A 25367-nucleotide genomic window follows, 5' to 3' on the forward strand; every position below is an offset into this window, starting at 1 on the left:
GCTTACGCCACGGGGAGGGTATTTCCATCCCATACACATGGGATGGTGTCACCGCATCTTTCCACCTCAAATTCCTCCTGGAATTTTGATGTATTCAGGTTTCCCTTTGGTTCTTGTGCCACAATGAAATCTCAGTCCAGCCCCATAATATATCCCGAGTTGGAAGGGACCCATAACGATCACTGAGTCCAACTCCTGAATCCAAACAATACCACCCCAAATCCAAACCCAGTGTGAGTTGGCCAAACATCCCTTGAACTCAGGCAGCTCAGAGCCATGCGCACTGCCCTGGGCAGCCTATCCCATGCCCACTGCCCTCAGGTGCAGAGCCTTTCCCCAGTGGTTCAATTCCCATTGTGCTGCCCCAAAAGAGGAGGAGGAAGAGGAGGGATGGGAGGAATGTGGGCTCAGCCTCCTTGTGAGGACCGAGGCCACCATGGCCTTGGACATCCAATGACAACATTGGGTCGATGTTCTTCAGCTCCCTGTGAGCAGCCATCTGTGCATGGAATACATCAGAGAGGAGTACAGGAAAACCCGAAAAAATCAATTAAGTGCACAATCACTGACCTCCTGAAGGAGCTCAGCTCGTGGTGCTCAGCTCCACGCTCGTGGGGCTCTGCAGATAAAAAGAGTAATTAAAAACAAGGCGAGAAATGCACCATTTTCCTTTTCCTTCCCTCTCCGCTTCTTTCTAAGCAGGAGTTTGTCAAAGGCGGCTGCACAAAAGGCAGTCTTTGAATGAACAGGCAATTACTTAATTAGGGACTTAATTGCAAATTGCAAGAAGCTAGCTGCCTTTTTTTTTTTTTTTTTTTTTTTTTCTCCTTAATAATTTATTCTGCAATGTAAAATGAGGCCCTATGCAACCCATAGTAAGGGAGCACCCGCTGCTGATCAAAACTTGTCTGGCATCCAAAGTGAGATGGATTTTAAGGGAAAACCACTTGAGTTTGGCATCATATTGGTTGGGAAGAGGGACTTGATCAGCACAGAAACCCTTCCAGGTGGGAAAACAAACGGAATCAGCTCCAGTATGGAGAACGCTGGAACCTTACCAGATGTCTCCCGGCCCAGCCCACTCTCTCAGAGCTCTTGCTTGATCCAACTTCAACTTATTGTGTGGTTATGCAGCACAGCAACTCCAAACATGCAGGGCTGTGCAGCTTCCTTGGTCGGCGCTCCCACTCAGAACATCTCTGAGTCCACTTTGCACCATTTAGGTGAAATGCTTGACCTGCGCAGCACAGTGCTGACTTTTCACCTGCATGATATACAATGGGGGGATCTCTCCTGGTAAAAATGGGCAGGATCGCAAGCACTCCCCTTGCAAAAATTGGGCCAGAACACATACCCCTCCCACCCCCCCTTGCAAAAACGACGCTGGATTCCATGCACCCTTCTTGCAAAAATCGAGCAGCACTGTATGCATTCTCCCTTAGGAGAAATTGGGTCCACTGCACGTATTTCCTTTGCAAAAACAGGACTGCGTGCTGGACTGCATGCACCCTCCTTGCAAAAACTGGGTTTTTGTCAGGACCTCCCTGACAAGAAGTGGGTTGCATTGCATTACATTGCACTGCATTGCACTGCACTGCACTGCGCGCCCCGCACCCGACAAGCAAACCCCGCACCGCGGCACAAGCGCGCCCACCCGCGTGGAGCAGCACGCATGCGCGGGAAGGCTGCGCGGGAAGGTTGGGGGGGGGGGAGAAGGGGGCGGGAAGCGGGGAGGAGGGGGGCGCGGCGTGCGCGCGGCCGCGGGGAGGCGCGCGCGGAGGGCGTTGCGCGTGGAGGTTGGGGGGGGGGGCGGTTTAACCCCCCCCTGCCCGGCGGCGGCGGCATTTCTATTCAGGCGGCGCTGAGGGAGCCCGGCGCGCCCAGTGCATTGTGGGACTGGGCCGGGAGTCCCGTTCGCGGGAGGAGGTGGAGGGCGAGGAGGAGGAGAGCCGGTAAGAGGGAGACCTGGGGAGGGAGGGAAGGAGTGAGGGAGAAGGGGGGAGGGGGGGGGGGGGCGAGGCGGGGAGATTTAAAGGGGAATTCGCCTCCGCCGTCGCGGCGCCGCACGGCCGGGCCCCGAGGTGCGCGCTAAGGCCGCTGGGCCCCGCGCCTTCCCTCAACCCCTGAGGGGGGACGGAGCGGCGGCGGTGATGTTACGAGCGGCCCCTCGGAGCTCCGGCACCGGACGGGTTAAATTTTTCACCCGCCGACATTTTTATTTCCCTCGCACTCCCCCCCCCCCCCTCCTGCTTTGCCTCGCCGCGGCCGTTGGGGCGCGCGCACGGCGCTGTGTGAGGCGCGCTCCCGAGGGGGCCGAACGGAGCGGCGGGCGCGACTTCTCATCCTCCTCTTCTTCCTACCGCACAAAGAAGAGCCCCGTCCGGCCGCCGGTCCCCGAGCCATGTCCCTCCGCAGCGCTCGGCCTCGCGGTGCCCACGCCGCTGGGAGCCGCCCGGCTCCGGCTCCTTTCGGTGCCTGGCGCCCGCTCAGCGGTAGGTACGCGGCGCTTTGCTCGTTCCGCTCTGTAGGGAGGCGAGGGTTGACGAGGGTGACAATGGAGGTCCCTTCCAACCCGAGCAGTTGTGTGAGTGCTGAGGAGCAGGAGGGCTGCACGAGGAGCTCGGTCCCGCGGGAATCGCTCCGTGTTCCGTGTGGCTTTCCGCAGGTCTTTAATAAAAAGTTACCGTGGATGCTTTCAATAAACTCGGCTCGGCTCTTTCACTCTCTGCTTGCAGACTCGGGTTGCGTCTCGCAGATTTGCCTGGAGTTCCTGGTGGGCTGTGAGTGTTTAGGCCGCGCCTCAGTGCTGTGCTCACGTTTGGGTTCCTCACAGTGGGAAAGGCACTGAGGGACTGGGGTGTGTCCGGAGAAAGGCAATGAAGCTGTGAGGGGTCTGGAGCACAAATGTGATGAGGAGCGGCTGAGGGAACTGGGATTGTTTATCTGGAGGAGGCTCAAGGGAGACCTTACTACTCTCTGTAACTGCCTGGCGGGGGGGGGGGTTGGCCTCTGCTCCCAGGTAACAGCAATATGATGAGAGGGAATGGCCTTATGTTGCACCAGAGGAGGTTCCGGTTGGATATTAGGAAGCTTTCTTCTCAGAAAGAGTGGTGATGCATTGGAACAGGCTGCCCAGGGAGGTGGTGGAGTCACTGTTGCTGGAGATGTTCAAGGAAAGGGTAGAAGTGACACAGAGGAACATGGTTAATAGGCATGGTGGGGGTGGGCAGGTGGTTGAGCTAGATGGTCTTAGTGGTCTTTCAAACCTTATGTTACTGTTTCCCTGTGTAAGTGGGCAGGGGTTGCTGAGCACAGAAATGTAGGGGAAAGGGTTCCTGTGGGATGATGCATACATTGCTGCTGCTTGTACCCTGCTGGAGTTTATTGGAATGGAGTGTTTAAAAACAAACAAACAAAAAAAGGCCGTGCAACCCAACTCTACTTGAAAAGCCCTTGTTTCTGCTTTCTGTTGTTTTCCAGCTTTTTTTTTTTTTTTTTTTTTTTTTTTTATTGCAAGTGCTCGGTGCCTCATGCTGCTGCCTTCCAATTATGAGCTGAACTCATTGCTCTTCCAAGACACGTCCGGGTAACTGAGTTTGGATCCCAGCCGAGCTCAGGCTGTGGGATTTGTTGTAACGAAGCAAAACGCCTCTCAGAGAAGGAGGGAAAACCCTATGCAGGGCTCCAGACCTAAAACTGACAAAATATATTCTGCAAAGTAGTAGACTTCAAGATATATGTCACTGATATAATCAGTAATAAGTGGTGGATAGGGTGGACGGGTTACACAGCCAGCAGGTTTACTTCTTACTTTTAGTGCTGCTGAACTCACTGTTACTGCTGTCAGTTTTTCCTTTTCAGCTGAAGCTCCAAACAGTACAATCGTCTCTCTGAGATATCGTCTCTCTTCCTTTTGCTGTTGTGAGGCAGGATCTTTGCTTTCTAGGAAACCACAGCATACAGGTTGCTTGTAGAGATTCTTGAAAGCTTTTTCTCCAGGGCAGATGGATAGTGTTGTATGTTATCCGTTCCTGTTTAGAAGTCAGCCTTTCAGTTAGGCCTCTATTAGTTTTGGACTGTGTTGCATGTGAGTCAGAGTGGAAAAACGTTCTAAAATTAGATGTGCATTGTTAAGAATTTTATTAAATGAGTTGCATCATTTTTTCTTTTTGCATTACCATTCTAATGGCCAAATCTCTGTGTGTTCTCAGTATCCTTGGATAACTAAGAAAGGGCTGGAGGGGCCAGGAAGATTTCAGTGTTCTTATGTCTGTAGGCATGCTGAAAGGTAAACTGGATGTTTGTAGGTAAAGCAAGCTGATTACATACAGCTTTGTTCCTCTGCTACCTGTACTGACGTAACACCAGGGCTGTTTTCCCCCAAGGAGAACAGGTATATTATGGAGTTTCAGCTTCTTACATCAGAACTGAAGCTGAGCCGTTATTTGAAAAGTCTTACTTACGTGATTAATACATGAATGGCTGAAAGTACAACCCTGCTCTGTGTTGAGTGCAAATAGATGTCTCTGCTGAGCGTGTTGCAGTATGAGGGCCTATTTTTCTTTTTGGAAATTGACTCCAGTGCTCTGGGAACTGTCATTTCTTGCACTTTTCTCTTTTTAACTCGCTCTATGTGGGAAAACCCGTTGTACTGCAGGCCTTAGGACTTTCTAATGTTCCCAATTTTTTCAATTAGACTGATCAGCAGGGAGACCAACACCATTGTTCTGGGGAGGGAAAGGCCAGCACTCTGTGGGAGAGAACCATGTCTGTTCGAGAGACATTTAACCCAGAGAGCTACGAACTGGACAAGAGCTTCCGCTTGACCCGCTTCACGGAGCTGAAGGGCACAGGCTGCAAAGTGCCTCAGGATGTCTTACAGAAGCTGCTCGAATCTCTACAAGAAAACCATTTTCAGGAAGATGAACAGTTCCTGGGGGCAGTCATGCCCAGGCTGGGTAAGTAGTTGCTCCTCTAGTTGCGTGTGATCCTGTCTGCGTATTTGTTTAATGTTTGAGAATTGTACGTTGCGTAATGCATGCTCATCGCTCAGAAATCTGAAGAGTAATCTGGTTGGCATCGAGGACACGAGAACAGTATTGTTTAACGTCCTGTGGTGCACTCAGTTATGAACAAAAAATGGTCAGGGATGGCCAGAGCAACAGGGATGTGCTTGGGAATTGGTCTCCTCCTCCCTCTTCCTGGTAGACGCTTTCCAAGCTGAAATAGTATCAGTTAACATCCAGAACATTAAAGTAGTACACTGTGCTCTTAAACCTGTGCGTTGAATAGACCTTAGTTGACTTAAAGGTGAAATTCCCTTCTCCCTTCCCCTCATTCCTGGGGCAGAGAACATGAGGGACTGGGAGCGGATTGTTTCACAGCTGTGATTTTTTTCCTTTCAGTCCTCTCGTTGTACCCCACTCTTAACTTTTGCTCACCTGTAGAAGCTGCCTGGGAAGGGCTCTTTCCAAGATCTGTGTTCTTGCCAGCTTCACTTTCTCTTTGGTATTGCACAGTGATGCAAGCAATAAGGGAAAACAACCTGCACAAGCTACCTACGTGGGGAACAGGGCAAACGTAGGTATTTTGATACCAGCTACTGTACCTAACATTGATATAGAGAAATGAATGTATGTAACGTGTTTAATGGCATTTTGTGTTCTGTTTGCCTATTTACTCAGCACTGTGTGGTCGATCTCCACTTCGCAACGCAGAATGGATTTTTTCATCAACTTAGGAATATCAGTGTAGTATTTATTCTGCAGTTATTTAATTATCAGTTTAGTATTCAACAGCATTATTTGAAATTATTTTAATATGACCTGTTAGCAGAGTAGCAGGTTGCAAGCCATTATTCCAGTATTGAATTCAACAGGAGATCGTAAGGAGCCCTTACTTAGACAATGGCAATCTTTGTATGAAATAAATAAGCAGTAATTGTGTGTCAAACTGGGATGGCACTACAATTTAATATTGCCTAATGAGGGACACTTACTGTTAGTTTTATTCTTAAATTGCTGTTTATGTGTGTTCTCTCTAAATTAAATGTTACTCGCAGCAACATTTCATTTTGGCAAGTTTCTAATTTCGGTAATAGTTTGGTTTAATTTTGTAGCTTTTTTGCCTTATAAGCTTACAGGCTGTAACCAGTAATGGGATTACTGATAGATTTTGCTTGTCCAGATGTATGGAAAGGTAAAAAGCAGACAAATGCCATCAATACACAGGTGTGTTATTATGTAACAGGAAATCTCTTGGTACTGGAAGGTGGAGAAAGCAGATGTCTTAAATATGCACTTTCAGTGAGAGAATCTCTTTAAGAAGTTTGTCCTTAGATAAGTTAGGTGTTAATTGCCTTTAATGCCTTTTGCTTAAAAGGGATAGGCAGGTAACTTTACAGCCTTTGTGGTATGCACAGTTCTTTTGAGATACAGTCAAAAGGGAAATTACCTCTTAGGGGCTCAGCATCCCTCACTTTTACAGGTGGTGTTACCCAGAGCAGTCTTGTGCCTGTGAGTGTATCCATCAGTAAGAAACTGCAGGTTTGGTAGGAATTCCCTGAGCTGTTGCAGACCTTCAGGTCACTGTTTTCAGTCACCTCTTTAAACAGCTGCTTATATATCAGCCCTCTTTGTTGGTTTTTTTGTTTGTTTGGGTTTTCTTGCGTGGAAGTAAATGTAGCCTCAGAAAGCCCATGGTGCCTGAGTGTCAGAAACAGCGCAGAGTCAGTCCTGCAATGTTATGGCATGAAAAGGTGAGCTGAGGGCTCTGTGTGTGAGCCAGTCCTCTTTATCAGTTTATATGTGCTTCTCTGGAGAGGCTGAGCATCATGCATAGCAGCTTGCTGGCTTAAGCAGAGGATGGAGAGCCCTAAATGACTGCTTCTGAGTATCTCTTCTTTTCTGAGGCAAGGCCTTGTGTCTCTGTAGCTTTCTGCCTCTGCAGCCTCTGCATTCTGCTCTGTCCTCAGCAGGAGCTCAGATGACAGCGGCTCACTGTTCCTGGCAAGGACTGCCAAATGCTTGTAGCTCTGGATAGGAGTGTTTGTACCTGGAGGAAAGTTGCTGTGTGACATCTGCTCCCTGAAGAGTGCTTGTTTTGAGAAGCCCTGCCCTGTTGGGTATACAAAGCGGTGCCGGGCACCTTGCTGTCAGCCTAGGAAGGAGGCAGGCTTCCTGCTGCTGCCTCTAGGCTGGAGATAATCGATGGGGGCATGGGCAGCTAGTGTGCTTTACTGTGTGACCTGCCACTTTTGTACATGCTTCTGCATCACAGCGAATGCCTGGAGGTTTTAATATTGCTTATTCTGTTTGAGTGTCCACAGTTAGAGAAGGCTGCATTTGTGGTATTGCTGTTCTCCCAAGTGTTTCCCTGTCTGGCAGATGAGCTTGCTGCCTTTCATCCTCCCAGAAGTAAGGTGAGGGTACGCTGTTGCAGGATTTCTCCAAGTAGGTGAATCCTTTTTGGACCAAGGGCCTCAGCTGTGATCTGTGGTGCTTTCTGTTTCACCTGAAGTGAGGTAGTGCTCTGTATGAGAGACTGTACCCTTTTAAAACCGTCACCTTGTTTTTGTTGAGTTAGGAGTGACAGGAAACCCTGTTTACTTTTGTCAACACTGATTTATGGAGTTCCTCTTCACTTTTAACATACATACAAGCGCAGACATTCTTGAAAGGAGTGCACTGCACTCCTGTTACTGTAGTTACTGTAGTTACTGTACTGCAATAAACTGAAAAATGTTGTAGTTTCGTTCTTGCTTTTAGCTATTTACACCTCTGCTCTGTTCTGGTCAGGAGTTCTCATTCTTTGCCTGTTCTTCCTCGCTTGTGTGATGCCCTTTCCCAAGGAAGGGGTTTGTTGCCTTTACCCAGGCAGTACTGAGGGCTGTATTTCCCAGCAGTGTTCTGTAAGGTCTCTTGTAAGGACCAACAGACAACTGAGGATAAAGTTGCTCACCTCAGTGATGGATTTCTCTCTTTGCAGGAATTGGGATGGACACTTGTGTTATTCCATTAAGACATGGAGGTTTGTCGTTGGTTCAGACAACAGATTATATTTATCCTATTGTGGATGATCCTTATATGATGGTAAGTTGGCTAAATTGAACTGTTAGTTAAATATATTGTTGATTTGGTTTGATCTCACCAATCTGATGGCAGTTTTGACCTTTTTTTCCTAGATGTGCAGCAGTAACTGTTTGATAACTGTGTTCAGGGTCTTTCCCAAATGCAAGTGAAAAGGGAAGGGTGATGTTTGATCCTGCAGTCCTTTCCATGGCAGCCACAAATACTGCAGAACTTTTGCTGTAGATGAAAGCTGAATTTAAATTTTCCTCTGTCTCTTCTGTGAGATTTGGCTTGAAAAAGCCCTAAAAGGGAGCTACAAAGCAGCAGACAGGAAGCTCCACTTAGGAGAACCATACAGTAGTTTGCCTTTTTTGAGGTTCTGAAATAACCAGGTAACATGTTACAACTAGAAAAGCTGAAATGACAGGAGTTGGTAATAGCACCTGGCAACTTCAGAGTGCTTTGTGAACTTTGGTTTTCCTATCTCAAGCATTGACTTGAACAGAAGATAGTGAGAAAACAAGTATGTTTGAAAAGGCCCTCGTAGTGCTGTAAGGAGCTCTCCAACAAGTGTTCACTAAATGGAAGTTAAGAGATGTGTCTCCTGTAATTGGAATTTGATTGTTTGCACTAGGCAGTGCTTTTACTGTTTATATGATTGCATGCTCTTTTGTTGTTTTGTTGGTCGTTCTTTGAGAGCTGCTCAGCAGGTTTGAACCATGCTGAGAAACTTTTCTCACCTTGCAACAAAAATTAATAAGGGGTGGCATGAGAAGGTTGTGGTGAATGGCATCAGGGATACAAAGGGATTATTGAGGTGCTGCAGTAGGGAAACGTGGGTCTGTGTACAGATGAGGTTTAGGCCAGTGTGATAAGAGTGGAATGTAAATTTGGCCTTAGTCCAGCTTCTGTGATTGCATGTTAGTCAGTCTGCACTGTGATCCACAGGCACCATCAGCTATAACTTCAGCGTTTCGTAACTCTCAAGTCCTTCATTTTCTTTCTTTTCAATGTTAATTTCACTCCAATGGCTTTTTTCTTTTGTAGACCAATGTGATTTGAAGGAGAGGCAAATACAACTCTCCATAAAACCCTTAGACTCAGGAATCCTGGTTTGTGACCTGGCTTCATAAAGCAGTGTGCTCTGGACACATCTGTGCTTTTCAGGACAGCTGCTGCTGCCTTGCCAATTCCTACTTTCCCTCTTGCTAGCCTAGATCCTTCCTGACCCCTTTTCTTCAGCTCTGTTTTTGAGAACACCTGATGTGTGTTATCTGAATTATCGCTAGAATGTATGGCTGTAAAATTTGTATCTACCATGGGGCTTTTCAGTTTACGTGATCTGGGAAAGTTGGAAACCAGGCTTAGTGGTATAAAGATTCCGGTAGTAGAACTGGTACTGGCCCCTCTTTGTGGCCTTTTGGAATACAGGAGCAGGGAACTGGCTGGTCTTCTCTCTTACAGGGAACTTTTTGGCGCTCTTTTAAGAATCTTCACTGAACACTGAGGACAGGGGGCTGATATTCCATCTTTTGCCTGTATAGTTTATACAATTACCAGTGGATTCTTGTGTTTCAGTGAGTCATGTCTTAGGTGATGTTTGGGGCACAGCTAGGCTGACCCATCTGTGAATCCCATTACTTCTATTGACATTCATAAGCCACATTTTGTTCCCTCTGCTGCTTGGGACTCGTTGCTTGCACTCTCCAAGTCCATTCCCTTAATGGCATTGCCAACTGGCAAAAGCAGCACTGTGCTGACCTTGGACTGCTAGAATAGGGAGCTGTTGTCACTGTGAGTTTAGGAACTTATCTGTCATTCCTTAAGAGGGTGTAAACCAGCAGTTGGTTTGATAAATACTGAAAATAGTGAAGGATGATTGAATAGTCCCCTTCCAGAAAAGGAAAGTGACAGGCTGTGGTATTGGTAAACATCCAGAAGCGTAACAGCAAATAGCCATCTAACTCTGTGGTCCCTTGCTCATTCTTCTCTTCATAGTCTGAGATATAAATTAAAACGTATTCTGATTTCTAAATACACAAGGGAGTCCCTCAATGCCAATGGAAGCTCTTGAATTTATGAAAAACTTGATTATATTCAGTTGTGATTTGGAGGTGTTATTTCATGTCATCAGAAAGTAAAGCAACTGCCTGCTAATACTAATTATTGCAAAGAACTCTGAACGTGTGATTAGATTTTAGTGTCCTGGAGATGGTAGAAATGTGTTTAAATGTCTTTCTTCTTTTTCTCCCTCTGCCCCATAAATCTGTCTGCAACTAAAGCATATTTCTGTAGTCCAAATGGTGTTGAATAAGCACATTGCTTTTATCATGATGACATCGCCTCTGAACTTTATGAAAAACACAGGTTTAAGATCATAGAACCAGATGTCAAGTACAGTTTTGCAGCTTTTTAAACAAAATGCACGGAGTCTTCCAGATTGACAAAACAGAATTTGTGTTTTAAAATCATTTCCCATCCCTAAAGACATATCCTGTGTTGGGAAGTTACATCTTCGTCAGGACACTTGATGTCTCATTTTTAGTGGCTTTACACTGAACAAAACCTGACTTGCTGAGAAACTCAGATCCATTAATTTAGCAAAATTGGAGTAGTTAAGGTCATTACCCAGGTGAACCCTTCTGAGTCCTGTCAGTGTCAGGATTTATTAGAGCAACCTTTGAAAGAAGACGAGGCCTCTTGAACAAAGTTTTGTTAGTGTTGTGTGCTCACACAGAAATTAATACAAACGTATTTGCTGTAGCAAAATTCAGCATTATCCTGTTATTTGAAAAAGGGACAGAGAAGGGACGTCTCTCGCACCATACAAGTGATGGGGCACAGACAGGTGCATCACCTCAGCAGCTGTGTGTGCTCCTAAGTGGTGTCAGGGCCACTGATGGCAGACCTGAACATGTGTGCCTTCTGCAGGCAGCTCATTAGTGACATCCTAACAGGAAAAGCACCTGAGAAGCAAGCTGTGTCCTCTGGAAGGAAGAGTACTGTCCTGAAAACTGGAGAGTAAGCGTGGCTTCAGGGGTGGTGCAGGGGAACAAACAGCTTTCTCATCCACATCCCCATCTCCTAGTTACTCCAATCCAGAAGCAACTAATTTTCACTTGTCAGATTAGCTTCCTTGCAGCTGTAAATAAATGCACCGTAACAGCTGGGATGAGTTCTGACCTTACCTGTCAAAGGAGCTGCCATCTGCATTTTTAGATGGATGCTTTGCATGTGATGGATCGTGCCATGTCTGTGGATGCATTTCAGGAGCTGAGCAACCTGTAGAATAAGCAGCTGTCTGAATCAAAACTCATGCAAAGAAACTTGTTTATTTTTTTTGTGGCAGGTGTTTGTCTGAACTTATGCAGATTTTTTTTCTTTCTTTCTTTCTCCTTTCTTTTTCAGGGACGGATAGCATGTGCCAATGTCTTAAGTGACCTTTATGCCATGGGGGTCACAGAATGCGACAACATGTTGATGCTCCTTGGAGTCAGCAATAAAATGACAGACAGGGTAAGATTTGGGGTATCTGCTTCTGAAGAAGGACCCAAACAACTATACATACTTAGAATGTATGCAGCTTTAGTGTTTTCTCCTCAAACTTTGAATCTTTTTAAAGAAGAGATGGTTCAGTCACTTCCTCAGTTCGAAGTGCAAGTCTTGCCTCATAAACTCTGAGATTATTTGCTAAAACTTCAGTTTTCTGTGGCTCTGTAATCTGCTGCTGTTTTGTGATCCCCACAGAAACGGAGTTTCTGCTCCTGTTGACTGTGCTTCAAGGCAGGAATTGATTACCAGTTGATGTATTAATTTGGATAGGTACTTTTGGTTTCCTTGTGCCAGCTTTGTAGCATCTTTTTGAAGCAGAAGAAACTGAACTAGGTTCTCTTTTTCTTAATTTTGTTTCTTTTTGATGGCAGTTACCAGCACGTTTGATTCCTTGCTCTAGCAAAAAAAGGATTGTTCATTCTTAGAAGAAACTAACTTGAAATTTTACAGGTTTAGTGGAGGTCAAATACAGCTTGATTTAACTTTGCTTTATTGCACTACACTGCTAGGCTGTACTTGATTACAATAGCAGAGTAGTTGTTCTGAGTTTGCAGAACTCTCTGAATTCTCTACTTTTATGTGACCTTTTGGAGAATGTTTCTTCAGCATTTTACAAGGAAATGTAAAACCATGGCTTTATGGGATAACATGTGGTTTCTGCAGGCTGACTTCTTCCCAAGGCTGGCTTTTCTGTCATTAGCTTTTCGCCATGAGGGGATTTGACTTGAGTGATTAAAGCCGTAGACCAGTCTTGAAATGACAAGCATTGCTGTGTATGGAACTCTGACTTCTGTTTTGATCTCTAGGAAAGAGACAAAGTGATGCCTCTAATTATCCAGGGTTTCAAAGATGCAGCAGAAGAGGCAGGAACATCTGTTACTGGTGGCCAAACTGTGTTAAATCCCTGGATTGTTTTAGGAGGAGTGGCCACAACAGTCTGTCAGCCTAATGAATTTATAATGTAAGTTAAATCATTCAACAATCAAAGGCATTGGTCTGATGGGATACAGTGAAAATCCTTTAAATGCCATGCTGTGATCTGTCTCCTATTGAGTAAAGCAGTCCCTTCTCCTGCCTGCATTTGTCCTTAGCACTGAGCAGATGCCACGTCTCTTCTGTCTGTTATTTGCTTTTTTTTAAGCAGCATGTGCTTTTACTTTTCCCCTGCTATCTTTTGGTCTTATTCTCCTTGTGACAGGACAGTTAAGCTTCTTACCTGTACATGTCTTGAAGGCAGTTGTGGGATATAAATTTCTGTCAGAGTGTAAGATGCATGTATAAATACCTCCCAATTAACCTGCTAATTGCTGCAGAGATCTGGAGAATTGCTGTGCTTACATCATTCTGGCTGATTAACAGTAGCTGGTCTTGAATGTCCCACTGTGGCATGCTGCACTGTACAAATAAATTCATTTGTGATCCTAGTGATGCTTACTTTATGTCCTGAGGAAGCAAAATTGTTTTTTTTTTTCCTCCACTGTTCTGTACTGTATCTTCAGTACATTGAAAGAAAAGGTGTAATTTTGTGTTTGTCTGATTGCCAGTTTTGTTCTATTCCAAGAAAGAAGGATTAGTACTTTTAAGTAAGTTTGCAGTGTTTTTGCTCAGTGATACCCCTTGGCAATGAATCCCAAAGGGAAATTCAGCAATTAGTCTTTTTTTTTGAATCTGCACAATAAGATACATGGGTCTGTGAAAATCTAATTATCAGCACTTATTCCTAATAACATGTGACTCTCACTCTGTAATTAATATATGAATTCTTTGCTTTCAGGCCAGACAATGCAGTGCCAGGAGATGTGCTTGTATTAACTAAACCCTTGGGAACACAAGTGGCTGTAGCCGTCCACCAGTGGCTAGATATTGTGAGTACACTGCCAAAAACAAAATAGGAAAAAGAGGCAGGAGGTGAAGGTGACCTTCCCCATTCCCTCAAAACCTTGGAATGAAAAACTGCAGCGTTTACTTTTCAGTATGAAGAGTATATTGAGTGCTCAGCCAGGAATGATATAGAAATTAATTCCTCTTCTTCCTCCTTGTTATGTCAGCCTTATCTTCTTACATGCAAGGTTCTTTTGGAACCGAGACAGCTTACCATTTTTAGTGAGTTTACTGAGCCTATCTTAATTGGGTCTAATTCTTAGTTACTTCTCAGACATTGCAGTTATAAACAGAGTTGGTGACTAACAGTGCAACAGACTGGCACCCTGGGTGAAATTATGCCCTATTCCACATGCCCAAATAGTTGGCAAAAGCTGGTTGGTGTCAGTTAGGCCCTGTCTGGATTCATAGACTTTCTGCTTGTGTACGTGGAAATATCTCTACCTTTCACATGTGTCACCCTGTGCATTCACTAGGAATAATAGTAGCTGCATTATGTATGCAGACGTATTTCCATCTGTTACTTCGGGCAAGAATGTAACTATTGAACTGAAATGTGACTGCAAAATTGGCATCTGCTTATGTTGTCTGGCTCCCAGTGTATGTCTTCAGAATTATAGCTGCTCAGTTTTTGTTTTTAAAAAATGCCTCTTTTCTGCTTTGGGGACTACTGAGCCAATAGACAGGCAGAGGAGTGAGCTGAAATTGATTTAGTCTGGATTTTAATTCCAAAGCTTGTGTTAGCAAAAGTGGGAGAGAACCAGCTTCAACCTTTGCTGGAATCTGAAGTGTGAGCAACCAGACAAATAATGTTTCCCCTAAAATGGACAGGGTAAGGCCCAGATTTTTTGGCCTCTGCAGAATCCTGCATTTTCCAGACAGATACAAGGATCAAGGCCTCAGATAATCTTGATAGGAAAATCGAATGAAGAAAGACACATGTTTTATAGCCTGTTTTCTGGCCATAATCTCATTCTTCTACATATCTATTATTTTACTGACAAACAGACTTGCAAATTAACAGCATTCTGAATTTCCACATATTTCAAGTACTTGTAATTTCCTTGACTGTCAACCAAAACCACTTTCTGGTCTGAAAAATGGGGACAGAAGGAAATCAGTTCTCTTATTACAGTAAACAGCATATATCTTTGCTTGTGGTGAGAAATTTCTGAGTATCAGTGCTGCCCTTTCTTTAGCTTTGTCTTGTGAAAGAGGAAGGAAAATAGAACTAGACTTACCCATCTCAAACCCAGCTGTAAATCAGGCTTCAGCATGGAGTTTGACTTTGTATTGAAAAGTATGTGGGAGAGCGAACATAGTACAGCAAGCTTATGCCTGGGCCAGGGAGGAAGGGAAGGTGTGGAGATACGTGACTGCAAAACAAGTTTGGAGGAGAAGAAATGAAAAAATACAGAGCAGTTGTGAGTGAGTTCCTGGTGACTTGTTAAAGGATGATTTGTGGCAACAACCATGCAATAGTTGCTTTAATGAAAGCGTGATCCAAAAAAGGACAAATTTTTTTCCCTCTGTGTTTGGTTACTGGCAGCATTGCTGCAATCAAGGCCCAGATATGTTGCTGGCAACAGCTGTGGTGGGATGCAAAGGAAAGAAGCTGTAAAGAGGCTGCAGGGAGCTGGGCTCTGTAGGGGAACGCGGTCAGGGATGTGCTGGAGGTGATGAAGCTGTGTGAATTTGGCTACCAAGTTGTGCAGTGATTAGTCAGCAGCGGGGAACTGGCAGCCCTTTGTCTCTTTCTCTTTTAGCTCAAAAGCATGAAAGGCTTCCATCTGCCTTTCCAGGAAGGCTTTGCTAGTCTCTGCTATGACAGATCTCTGAAGGGGAAGGGTCTGTCTAAATTTGCCTTCTGAAGTTTTTTGGGCGAACAGTTTGGCTTTGTTTCCTGTCTGCTGATCCCATTGTGCCGGTATCTGATGGTATGATGTCACAGTGGGAGTAATTTGTGTCTAATTTGCAGCCTGCCTGTGTTTGTGGCCCTGTCAGCCTGTAGTCCTGCTTTCACCACATTTGTGATTGCCACTCTTACTTGTTTCCATTCCATGATCAGCCTCAAAAACATACTTTGAAAACTAATATAAAATGGCTGTATTTTTCAGTCATAACAGAAGTAAGGATAACCTTAATCCTGTCCTGTGTGTAACAGTAATGCTTTTCTTATTTACTTGGTCAAACCAAGTTCAACCTAATTTCAGAAATCCTGATCTTACTTCTGTACTTCCTTGGCCTTTAAAAAAAAAAAAGATTTGTTTTGGTTGACCAGCCTCTTTCCCTTCTTTCCATTTCTGAGTTCCTTCTTACACCACTGGAAGTCAGTTCTCATTTGTTAAGGATAAGATCCTCTTTGACAAGCCTCTTGATGCCAGTGCAGCATCATACAACAATTCTCAGCAGTTTTTCCACCTGTGGTAGTAAGAAATTTTGTATGCATTTATGCTTTGCAATAGCAGTGTAGGCTTTGTAGGTCTAAAAATTTTCTTAGTTCAGTTCTCTGTAATTTTGTTTTATTTGCAAAAGGAAGAAAATTAAACTAGTGTACAGTGTTGATCTAAACAGTTAAATGGTTGCTTTGTTTCCTTCTGGATCTGGAATTACTTCAGCTTTGAAGAAAACAATTGCTCTTTATAAGGTACCATTTCCTAAATTATCATGAGAGCCTTTTGGGATGAAAAGTGTTGCTTAGCATGTGATGAAGGCATGAATCCATGTGGGATTTGGGAAGGGGTGGAAGGATGTGTTGATATTAAATTGTAAATAGATTTTATGAAACTGTCTTAATCCTAATTCACTGGAGTGATTACATCCTGCCACAGTGTACATCCTTGAGAGCTAGACTTCTGGATATCAGTGGCCTTTCCTGATCAGAGGGTCCAGATGTGAAATGAAGAACTTTATATTTAAAAAACAAGCCAGAGATGAAGAATTTCAACATCCAGCAAAAAAAAAAAATAAAATTATTTGGTTGCAGAGTTCAAGCCAGAGAGTTCTGTGCTGATGGAGTTGTTTGCATAGGGTAGGTTGTTCCACTCCACTCTGCAAGTGAGAGCAATGGTTGAGGTACTTTGGTGCTTCATAAACCTTGAGATGAACTTCACATGGGTGCAAGCAGGGTAAAGCACAACAGGAGGCTTCAGCACCTCCGAGTAAAACACTGTATTATTCATAAGCTGAGGTTTTTTAAATTAAAAAAAAGTGCATTTTGGTTTAGAACCTTCAGTGATAAAAATGTGTTTTAAAATAGACAAAAGCCTAAGAAGATTGTCTCGCTCTTTCCTCCATTAGCCAGAAAAATGGAACAAAATCAAACTAGTGGTAACACAGGAAGATGTAGAACTAGCATACCAGGAAGCAATGATGAATATGGCAAGGCTGAATCGAACAGGTAAGAAGAAATGTGTCTGTTGTGGAAGGGGAAAGGACTGTGGTGGGCTTTCTTTTTTGTTCTTCCAGTTCCATACTTAATTTCATTTCACTGCCATGGAGAAATGTGACACAACTGCATTATCCCTGCTTTCTGCCACATCTTTCTGCTGTTCAGTGTTTGTGAAGCACGCAAATTAAAATCAAATGCCCTCTTTTAATTATACAGCGTCACAAATGCTGCTGGAGATGATTATGGCTCATATGAGTGTTGTGGGTAACACTGGAGTGAATTAGATTTTTTTTTAAGGGAAATGTATTGGATTTGTTCATTTGTATTTTTTGTGTCTGGAGAACTCAGGAGGACCTGACTGGTTTAAAATAAATGGAAATGGAATAAAAAAAAGAAAAGCTTTTAATTTTTGTATACTTCAATTTAACTTTTTAGATTATCACCTCTGCCATATTACGTGTTTCCCAAAGTGTAGAATGTGTGGCACCTTTTTTTTCTTTTAATTTTGGTAGGAGTAATATTTTACCATAGAAATTCTAAGGCAAGATTTCCCGTTGTTCAAAATATCTTTAGATGAGCCAAGAACAAAATTAGATGTTTCCTTTTCAGTTGAACGAATGGAGATAGTTAAATATATCTTCTATTTATTCAGATTTCATTTGGTATTTATTACATCATCCCAGTGGTTTTTCATTCTTTCACAAAGTCTTCCAGGATAAATAAATGACCATGATTGTCTTATGGAAGATAACTCAGCCCTGCTCCTGTGTTGGGACGCAACAAAGACAGGCAAAACATTCCTAGTTTTGTTTTTCTCCCCTCGCCTCTGTCAGGCCCTTCTAGCAATGCTTAGATATTCAGAACTGGAACTGTTGTCTGCATGCAGAGGTGCCTTGCTGGTGCCCAGGGCTCCGTAGTTGCAAACGCCCAAGAATGTCACCACTGCATTGATGGGGAGGTGGGGACTTCGGGCCGCCTGTGCCTGTCCATCCACCAGCTCTCCTTCCTTCCCTTGTGACCTGCAGCATTTGTTGTTAAGTTCCTCAGCTTAGTGTCCAGAACTGTAAGTGCTGGTGTAATTTATTTTTTTTTTCCTTGGTCTGTCAGGGAATGCAGATGTGGGAAAACTGATTCAGGATGAACCTTGTCCTTGCCCTTAGGGCAGAGCTGAACTCAGAACCTCTCATCCTCAACTTGGGAAAGTTTGAAACTGGAGCAAACTCCTTAATCATGGACTGCTAATATAAATTTGTAGTGCATGTCTAATAGAGCGTGCTCATAAATATAACTGCATTATTCAATTTTCAGCATCATTTAATATCTTCAATACAAATTGAATTTTGTTAAAGGCTGCATGCGGTTTTGGTGAAATTCCTGTTCCTTTCAGAAACAGGTTTGGGGTGGGCTTTTTGTTTTTTTTTTGGAGGACCTACATAGTTTATTTCAGCAGCAAGCAGAGCTGATTCACATTGAAGGTACACATTCAAACTGCATAATGTTGTTGAAACTTTGCTTTCCTCAATACTTTTTCCTGATTTTTTTTTTAAATTGTTTTTCTCCCTCTTTTGAAGCTGCTGGACTTATGCACACTTTCAATGCACATGCAGCTACGGACATCACAGGGTTTGGAATCCTGGGACATGCACAAAACCTTGCCAAGCAGCAGCGAAATGAGGTGTCCTTTGTTATTCATAACCTTCCTGTTCTTGCTAAGATGGCTGCTGTCAGTAAGGCTTGTGGCAATATGTTTGGCCTCATGCATGGGACTTGTCCAGAGACTTCAGGTAGGTGACAGTTACATCACCCTTTTCCTTCCTTTTAAATCCGTGTTAGAATATGAGAACGTATTAAATGTATCAATGCTGCACTTTGCATTCAGATTCGTGGTTGGTTTGAGTTTTAGTCAAGTTAAAGAGCATTAGCCATAGAACTGTTCACAGTCAAGTTCTTCAGTCAAATTTCCAAACTCCCATCCTGTTCCTATGAAACACTACTATAGAAACCGTTACTGTGTTTGGCATCTGGAACATTCTGCAGTTGAAAGTCAGTGATGGTTCTGAATTCTTTTGATATGCCTATTTTTCTCATAATTATTAACTCCAGAACAGTGACTACTCGAGTGCCTCAGCACAGCTGGCATGGTGTTCTCAAAAGGCCAAGCCACATGCAGTAGGTTTCCTCATCATATGAGTTGTGCTTTTATTTCTCATTATGAATGTGTGAAGTTGAGTGCTGAGTGGGCCAGTGTCAGAGGCTGAGGGAGGCCTCCTCTGTCTATGATCATGAAGAATACAGATGTTTTTCCCTTAAGCTTATGAAACCTGATGTTAGGGACGTAAGCAGAAGCAAGAAAGGAATTTAGTCTCTGACTCATTCAGTTTTTGAGCTTTCTGTTTAATAAAGCTGCCACTTGGCAGTGGCAGCGAATAGAGACAAAATGAGAATCAGGCTATGAACGTCAAGTTTGTTTCAGATGAACATTTGAAGTCTTCAGGCGATTAAAAACTTCTGATGCTGTGGTTTGAATGCTGTCTTCTTAGTAAGTGTGGGCCACTTTGCCTACTGGAATAATCACCATCTTCTGCTGAAAGTCTCTGTATTTCATTTTTCCCTCAAATCTTCTGTTCCATTGTGTTTTTCTTCTTCAGTGTCGTGTGTTCACTTTGGGAAATGAAGAAGATACAGTAACAAATCTGTCTTTTCTCTTATCTGCTTTCCCCACCCTCTTCCTGCTCTCCAAAAGTATTGTCCAAGTTCTCTGCGGTTCACGACAGAGGGGGGCCCCTTGAACCAAAGCAGTCTGAAGATCTGGAAAGAAGCATCTCAGTGAGAGCCATAAACTTTTCCCCTAGTGAATACATGACTTACCATGATCTGCTGAATTGTTCCTTAGCCATCTGTGTTTATAACAGATGCTCTGTCCTACAGAGGGTGTGTGGCTCGGATGGTGTGTAACAGGATATGGGACATGAACCCTTTGAAGAGTTCAAACCCAGCTTCAGTCAGCTGAGGCCAGAAATATGTGATGGCTGTTTGGCAAGCTGTAAATACAGTACTGTAAATACAGTTGGTACCACCAGACAGTTTCTTACTACCTACCAGTCCATGTAATCAGTGTGCAGGTAATGCTGCTGCTCGCCCTGGATGCAGGGCATTTGTTATCGGTTACAAAGAGGCTAAAAAATAGCTTAGGCGTAGAAGTTGAAAGCCAAGATGCTCTTTTGGCTAAGTGGCAGTTGGCATGGAATGGTTTAGCTGCAAACTGAGTGCCTGAATCTTAAAATTGATGACTCGTTTTGCACCCTGGGGACAAGGCTGTCATTTCACTAAAAGAGTGTAAAAACAATGCAGATGTATGCAGTGCTGCAAGAGTACTCAGAAGAGGAAAACAGCCAACTTCCAAATCCTTCTTGGGAATGAGAGCAAGAGGTGCCTTTGAAACTCTGAATTGGCTTACCTTTCAACAGAGATAGATGGTGATGAATAAAACGGCTGGTTATTTGAGAGCATTGGGCACCTCGAAAAATATATGTGGATTTCTTCGTAGCACTGGTTTCCTACATTAAAAATTATTGTGGGGATTTCTTACAGGGCAGTGTCAGCCAAATAAGAGCTGAATGTGATAGCTGTGGCCTGAAGGCTATGCAGCATACGTTGGCTCTGTGCTTAACACTGGATGGTCTGACACGTTTGCATACTTTGTGTCCCAGGGTTGATGTTCATGGAGGCAAGTGTGTGCCCTGCTGTATCTGTAGGTCTGGTTGGGAGGATGCCTTTTAGGGGGGCTTCATGCTGAAGTATATAATGTACATTTTTGCTCTGATGTCTTAAACTTCCAGAAATGCTGTAGCTTTTTCACTTGTGAACAGATGTTTTTCAGTAGAGTGGGCAGGCAGTGAGAAATGTACTGGAAAACAATTTGAACGGATTTTAAGACTTGTTTTTTTCCCAGTGCACATTTGCTGGGCACCTGTTGACAAAAGCCAGTGTTGGAAAGATCTCATGTCATCAGTTCCATCCTCCAGGAACTGCTGCTTATGATGTGCTTTCTGAAAATTCCAGTTTTACATGATTTTGTGCTCTCTTTTTGGTAACTCCTTGGTAATGGTTGAAGTTGCAGTCACGTGGTTACCTTAAAGAACCTCATTCTGTTTATCAGACTGACTGCTCACAGAAATAAGTTAGAAAACCATTCTGCATGGGATACTCTTGCGTGTATTTGTGCCAGTCCTGTTCTGCTCTTGGAGCTGGTATCAGGTGTCAGACAGCTTTGTTAGTGTAGTAGAGGTATCTCAACAATGCAGTCTTTCCATGCATCTTGTGAACATAAATGGATAGAAAAGAAGGGCTGTCACGATGAGAGAGCTGTTAGCAGAAGCAGGGAAACTTTGATTTTGATTCATGAACTGTTCATAAATCATCTCTTAATTGCAAGGCTTTGTCTAGCCTGCTTTTTTTTCCTGTGGAACCGTTCCCTGCTTGCAGTACAGCAGTTTAAAAATAGCAATATTCAAAACTTACCAAAAACCCTTACGATTTTAGAAGAGTAATCCAGAACAGATAGCAAGTATCTGCATCCTTTCCTCTCCAAAAAGAAGCATCCAATGAACTCTTAAACCACTGCAGCCGTTTGTTCTTTGTCTGCAGCCCGTTTGCTTTGTCTTCAGGAGTGGTGAATGCAGACCTCTGAAACTTGGTACAACCTGAAATACTGCATGCTTCAGTGCCTAGAGGCACTTCTGCTTCATTTTCCATAGCTGTGTTGCAGCAACTTTAACTGCTGGTGGCTGTGATGTTGCACTGGTGAAGACTTTTTGTAGTTGTGTACGGGATTTTTGCACTCAAAGCAGCTGGAAGCACAAGTCATGTAGTGGAAGCTCTTAGAACTTACCTAAAGGGTTATAGGGACTGGTCAGCCTGCCAGAGAAGTAATTGTAATTGCCACAGGCTAGAGGCCTATCATATCCTTCCTTAAGGGTTAGAGATCAAAGTGTGAGGGATAGCCAGCAGGTGGGAGGTATCTGTTTCAGCTGGAAACTGGAATTAGGTGTATTTTTCTGTTCTTGCTAAAGAATGTTAACAGGGTGGCCATACAAGTGATACAAACTTGCAGGAAGGCTGCATGGGAAAAAGATAACAAAGATTATTCTCATGCTCTTATACTTCCACTCCTCCATTCTGACTGCTTAGCACTCTGCTTATAAACTCTTAGAAACTTACAAATCTCTTCCCTGATTTACCTGCAGCAAAAGTTGGCAGAAGTCGCTCTTCAATTTGATTTAGAGCCTGTCATGGGAATGGCACATAATTTCTTTGCAATTGATTTGTCTGTTACCTGTGGAGTAATGCTGTCGTGTTTCTGCTTTTTGCTGTTAACTGGATGTTAAGTTCAGAAATCTCTGTGAGAGAGGTAGGTGTTCTTCTCAATGGCACCTCATTTGCTTCATACAGAACCAAAAGATTAACTTTCACATGTCCACATATCCTTATAAATTTTCTTGTTCAGTAGTTGCTGCTTCCCCATAGCTTGGAAAAGCAAATGTAGCAGTGCCCAAGGTTCTGAGATGCTGTCCAAGAGCCACTGGGCCACAAGACTGCAGGGAAGAGGTGGTGGCACCAAGCCCAGAGTGGCTGGCTCAGCATATGGCATTTTGTGCCCAGGGTTGGCTCAGAGTGTGCTGGCACAATTTGTGCTGCTGGTGTGCTGCCCTTCTCCAGGACAAGACTGTCAGATAGCTCACAGGCACTCTGGTGATATCAGTGTTCTAAAGAGTAAGCAAGATCTAGTGTGTGCCCAAATTCCTGCTTGGGGAAATCCAAGCTATTGATTGTATTCTCCAAAACATCTTCCAGTGGGGGATACTCAGATGTTCCTTACAAGAGGCTGCTGTCTCTTGGAATACAGCACTTTACAGATGTTGGCTGCATCAATTGCCTGTAGCACGAGACACTTGGAGGTTTAACTAGGCGCCTGTAGATGAATTTGCTGCTCTGTGTTGCAGTTCTTCACAAATTTGTAATGCAGCATAAATGGCAAGAAAGGTAAGCAGTACCAGAAATATGTAACTTTTTGTAGGAGAGGGTGACACCAAAATATTTAATGACTTGATCAGAGCCCACTGCAAATCTGTGCTAGAGCTGACAACAAATAACTCATTCTAGTATTTGTAGCAGGACAAGGGGAAATGGTTTTAAGTTGAAGGAGGGAAGATTCAGGTTGGATGTCAGGGGGAAATTCTTTAGAGAGAGTGGTGAGGTGCTGGAAGAGGCTGCCCAGAGAAGTTGTGGATGCCCCATCCCTGGAGGTGTTCAAGGCCTGGTTGGATGGGGCCCTGGGCAGCCTGGTCTGGTATTGAATGTGGAGGTTGGTGGCCCTGCATGTGGCAGGGGGTTGGAGATTCGTGATCCTTAAGGTCCCTTCCAACCCTGTGATTCTGTGATTCTATGATACTTGCAGAATCACCTTATCAGTGCTTTGGGAATATTAGAATGCAGAGGTTCTTTAATTTACTTAATAGCAACTTTTCTAACCAATTGTTGTGCTGAGAAGCATTTATAAATAGATATTTTTCTGTTGTCTCTGTAAGAAAAGATATTATGGGAAAGGCTAAAAAAGGTTAAAGGGGAACTCTCTAACAATGGGGTCAAAAAGACTGACTGTCAGAGGCAGCTCTGGATCAAGCCTGTGTTTGATTTTCTGCCTTTTACATTCTCTTGTAACAGTTTCTATTTTGATGAATGATGTCATCAAAGGCAATAAGATTACTTGCAGAATCAGCTGCCGCCAGTATGTGGTTATAGGTATCTGAACATGACCTTTATCCAGAACACTTTTGTGTGTACTTCTTGTAGAGGCACTTTGCAGTCCTCTGTTGGAAGTTTACAATGCTGGTGTTGTTTCTGATGTCACTTGTTGGCATCAGTGCGATGTCCTTTTGCCAGCCTCTTTTGTGTGTATTTGGATTTACGTACACGCCAAACACTGAATTCAGGAACAGACTTCTTTCTGTGAAGCACAGGCTCACAGGCTTCCACTGTGGCCTTTCTTGGAGTCCTGCAGTTTGACAGAACCCATGAAGTCACCGAGTGCTTGTCTGAAGAGGAATTTGGCAGATGAAGGTTGAAATTCTCTGCAAACAGACATTAAAGACGCTGCTTTTTTTCTTTGCAGGAGGTCTCCTCATCTGTTTACCACGAGAACAGGCGGCACGTTTCTGTGCCGAGATCAAGTCTCCCAAGTACGGCGAAGGTCACCAAGCGTGGATTATTGGCATTGTAGAGAAGGGCAACCGCACGGCCAGAATCATAGACAAACCACGAATCATTGAAGTTGCACCACAGGTGGCCACTCAGAACGTGAACCCAACGCCTGGTGCCACCTCTTAATAGAGATGAAATAGCTGTTTGTTTTTAAATAGATCTATTCCTTTATCATCCTACAACTTAAAGAACTGTAAAAAAAGAAAAGAAAATTTGTTGTGTCTGCACATCTGGTGGCCTTAGGTCAGTTTATGAGTGGATACAATTAATGAAATAAAATCCATTGCCTTTTTTTCCTGTTACATTAACTGAAGATGCACCTAATCTTGAGGCAGCTTCTGAGTTGAGAATTATATTGTTATCCAATACTGTTGATTCATTTTGAATCTTTAGACACTTATCTCTTGCCGCATAGGCTCTTTTTAAAGGTGCTTTCACGTAGCACAGACATTACCAGTAGTAGTGTCAAACAGCATCGTGTCCTTTCATTATGTGTATATTTATCATAGGTCTAATTTGGATGCCTTGAGTGATATTCCAGAAAGGCAATAAATTTGATAAGCGACACAGTGGGTATACCCAGTAGTAAGAGGGTTGCATGACTACATTCAATCTTTGATTTTTATTTTTATTTTGTAAGGTTTAGTCTTACCAAGAGCATCTATGACCCTGGACATTGCTTGGTGTAGTGCACTCTGTTGAAACGAGCAAGTGCTGACTTTGCATGGAAATAGCTTCAGAGTCGAAGGAGTCATTTTTAATTTCATTATTTGTAGACCTGACAACATTTACTGTATTATCAATGATTTTTCTTTATTGATGGTAAGGAAAAAAATCATTTTTTTGCAATGTGATTGGATGTGCTATAGTGCAACAAAGGTTTTGCAGACCAAAAGGAGGTTACTGTATAATATTCATTTACAATTCACTATATAAATAACTTCACAAATAATTTTTAAATATAATCAAGCTAAAATAAACCTCTGTTCTGTGGATGGTAGTGTTTAATACATTTTATATTTTGTATAGTGATTACAAGCCTTTTTTGTTTCTTTAAAATCAGCAGCTGTTTAGTATAATTCTTAGTATTATTTTGTTCTTTGCTCAAATACATTTTTGTGCACGCTTTTGTGATCTGTGTTTAAAATCTACATTGCCAACATTGCAGCTTGAACTTTAGCTTGTTATTCAAAATAAATATTTAATTTTTTTTA

At 43.4% G+C, this 25367-nt stretch overlaps 1 protein-coding gene across 2 annotated transcripts; it reads left to right on the forward strand.

Annotated features, from left to right (window-relative positions):
• The first annotated feature begins 1820 nt into the window (after nucleotides 1-1820).
• Nucleotides 1821-25367, forward strand: SEPHS1 (selenophosphate synthetase 1). Of its 2 annotated transcripts, none has more exons than XM_052681229.1 (9): nucleotides 1821-1952; nucleotides 4697-4958; nucleotides 7987-8090; nucleotides 11478-11585; nucleotides 12428-12582; nucleotides 13396-13486; nucleotides 16803-16902; nucleotides 18465-18677; nucleotides 24065-25367. In XM_052681229.1, the coding sequence occupies exons 2-9, from the start codon at nucleotides 4766-4768 to the stop codon at nucleotides 24277-24279; spliced, it is 1179 nt and encodes a 392-aa protein (XP_052537189.1). In that variant the 5' UTR covers nucleotides 1821-1952; nucleotides 4697-4765; the 3' UTR covers nucleotides 24280-25367. The 2 variants fall into 2 exon arrangements, with proteins under 2 accessions (XP_052537189.1, XP_052537188.1); XM_052681228.1 differs by lacking the exon at nucleotides 1821-1952 and adding an exon at nucleotides 2245-2492.

This window comes from Tympanuchus pallidicinctus, unplaced genomic scaffold (assembly GCF_026119805.1).
Source record: "Tympanuchus pallidicinctus isolate F22 unplaced genomic scaffold, pur_lepc_1.0 scaffold19, whole genome shotgun sequence".
In the NCBI taxonomy this organism is placed as follows: Eukaryota; Metazoa; Chordata; class Aves; order Galliformes; family Phasianidae; genus Tympanuchus; species Tympanuchus pallidicinctus.